The 2,743-nt window shown below is 34.6% G+C and overlaps 1 protein-coding gene across 2 annotated transcripts in view; it reads right to left on the bottom strand.

Annotated features, from left to right (window-relative positions):
- Positions 1–2,537, bottom strand: part of LOC117103976 (synaptotagmin-A-like) — a 12,456-nt gene extending 9,919 nt beyond the window's left edge. Inside the window, exon 1 of one of the 2 annotated variants that reach the window (XM_033244622.1) lies at positions 1,721–2,537. In XM_033244622.1, coding sequence (XP_033100513.1) covers positions 1,721–1,750 — 30 coding nt within the window. In that variant the 5' untranslated portion in view covers positions 1,751–2,537. The other variant, XM_033244623.1, reaches the window with a different exon arrangement.
- Positions 2,538–2,743: the final 206 nt, after the last annotated feature.

Genomic DNA, 2,743 nt, shown 5'->3' with positions numbered 1-2,743 from the left:
AAAATAATGAAACAACTTCAGTAGTAGACTTTAAGAACACTGATTTATTATAAACTCGGATATTTCTGCCACTATGTTACCAAAACGACTTCAGCAGTAGCCCCATGAGATCAAGGTTATTGTTGCCAGGGAACGGATTTTCATATAGAATCGGTTTGATACTGTCACAAATACCATGATTAAAGCAGTAAACGTTTTTAATTGAGCGTTTGAAGTTGCTACGATATGTTTCATTAAATATATTTGCATAGAGAAAAGTCTGATCGATTTGCAAACCGATTTTTAATCCTATCAACAAGTGTATTCTGCTTATAGCAGGTAGGCCTACTCAAACATAAATTCATGCTAAGCCATATTCAAAAGAGGTATAAAAACAGTGATCACTAAAGCGTTTTCATTTGATTAGGCCTACGTCCTTGGCATAATTATTGATTCCCTATACTGTATGTATAACGATTCGCATGGTACAAGTAGAAAAGCACAAATCAGTTTTGGAGAAGACTTCAAACATTGAGTAGTCTAATCAGGGGCGAATCAGTCCACTAGCTCATGTCGAATTAAGTTGTAAAAAAATCAAGAAACACCAATTTGTTATATACAGATGATATGTGGATAGACTTAGCACATGAACATACATAACTAGGTAGGTATATTGAGGCCAGATAGGCCAAGCGTCATTGCACTTGCTAGTAAGGCCTATGTCCAGGGAAAGATGAATAGGCCTACTTTAAATAGGCAGCTTAGATGATCATGCAAAATTTACAACTCTGTTATTGGAATTACAGTAGTGAAGCATTTTGAATGATGTGATGCAAGTACATTAACATCACTGGGAGGGTTGAACACAATGACTGGTACAAGAATGGTTGGTGTGAGTGTGCTCTAATACAATGATATTAATAAGAATAATATTGACGATGATGATGATGATAATAATAATGATGTTGATATAAATAATAATTAATAACAATGATGATGATGATGATAATAATAATAATAATAATAATAATAATAATAATAATAATAATAATAATAATAATAATAATAATAACAGCAATAATAATAGATATAATAATAAACTACCGGTACCATCATGCTGTCATTGTGGGATACGACGAATAATACGTGTGATAAACAACCACCACATACTTATTACAGGTAGAAACATTTTTGATTAAAATTAGTTTGAGGAAAAAAATCACACATTAGTATTCGAACTCATGTTAAATGTGAAATAAAAGACGAGATGAAGTGATGATCGAGTGAAATGAGAGCTTACCTGTTAATTACATGCGTGCGTATCGTAATAATAAACTGATTATGATGATGATGATGATGATACAACGAAAATGTTCATGAAGAAATGATCCATAAGAGTCCCAAACATAAGTAATGAAATGGGGGTGATGATGTGCTATTAATAAATTATGATGATGAAGATGGTGGTGCGGGTGGTGGTGGGGACGGGGGTTGTGGTGATTCTTCGGACGATGATTCTGATGAAGTTTTATCTGCTTTCTTCTGCTGCCAAGCTCTGATGCTAGCCGTCACCGTAATGATTAGCAAAATAAGTAATGAAATGATCATGATGAAGAAAAGAAGAAGTGAAGACAGACAATATTAGTTGTTAGTTCTCCGACTGTTATCCGATATTAGCAAATACGTTCACAAGAAAATTTTGGTATATTGTTAGTTGATGAGCTTATCTGTTGTCACTTACGATTGTCATGTCATCTTTTGCAGTAACCATCTGGATCTGGAAATTTTACTAGAATGTAAGATTCCTGATAGAGAGTTGCTCCGAGTTAAGGAATACAAATAAGCCGTACGATAATAATTATACATAAGCTGGTCCCACAAGTTGGCCTATTTTCAAGAAGAGAAATTTTAATTCTTAAGCGAACGATGCCATTTGCAATGAAGCCATGTAGAGGATGGATTTCAGTTACGGATATCCTGTAGGCCTACAAAGTCTTCTCCGGGGTAGCAAAGCGCACAGATTGCTTACAGATCCTACGGGTAAATAGCAGACATCAAGTTTGGTCAGTGTTCCAAAATGACAAAATTTGACGGCTAAGATTCCGGCATAATGCCGGTTAACAACCACAGTATTGATAATAGATATTTTCACACTCTTCGTTTTTTTGTTATTTTCTGCTGAACCATGGGACTGGTCCTCATTTGCATAAGCGAACAATTTTTTGCAGGTAGTTGACGGATTGATGCTGGTTTGTCTGGGTCCTATACTTCGGACAGCAATACAAAATACAATAACACTGGTATGTATGTTTGGTGTATCGAAGATATGAATAATATTGTACCTATCCAATTAGACCCTATCCATGCTTAAGTATAGTTTGGCTTACTATCCGAGTCTTGCAGAATTCGTTGCTAACGCACAGGACTATTGTAACACATTATTGATACCTCGGTAAACATGGGCGGCTGTGTACTCAATCGTTAAATACCCTCATATTTGATATTACTTTTCATTATATTATGAATTCATGAATTCGTTAAACACAGACACAACGTGAAGATATGAACCAACCAGAAGAATCGTTTGTACATATTTTTGTCCGATGACTTGAATACTGTAACTGTTTTATCGATGTCTGTCATAACGAGTGAAATTCAATTCATTTAAATGCAACATTTGGGCTTTTTCGTTCCTCTTTCATATATTAAAAATACAAATAATAAGTATTTGGAGAATTTACTATTTACAGATAGCAATATTCGG

The sequence above is a fragment of the Anneissia japonica genome, unplaced genomic scaffold (assembly GCF_011630105.1).
Source record: "Anneissia japonica isolate Jap-2015-1 unplaced genomic scaffold, ASM1163010v1 scaffold342_len425065_cov216, whole genome shotgun sequence".
Lineage (NCBI taxonomy): Eukaryota > Metazoa > Echinodermata > Crinoidea > Comatulida > Comatulidae > Anneissia > Anneissia japonica.
The sequence above is the reverse complement of the archived record's forward strand: the minus strand, read 5'-3'. Positions and strand labels throughout refer to the sequence as shown.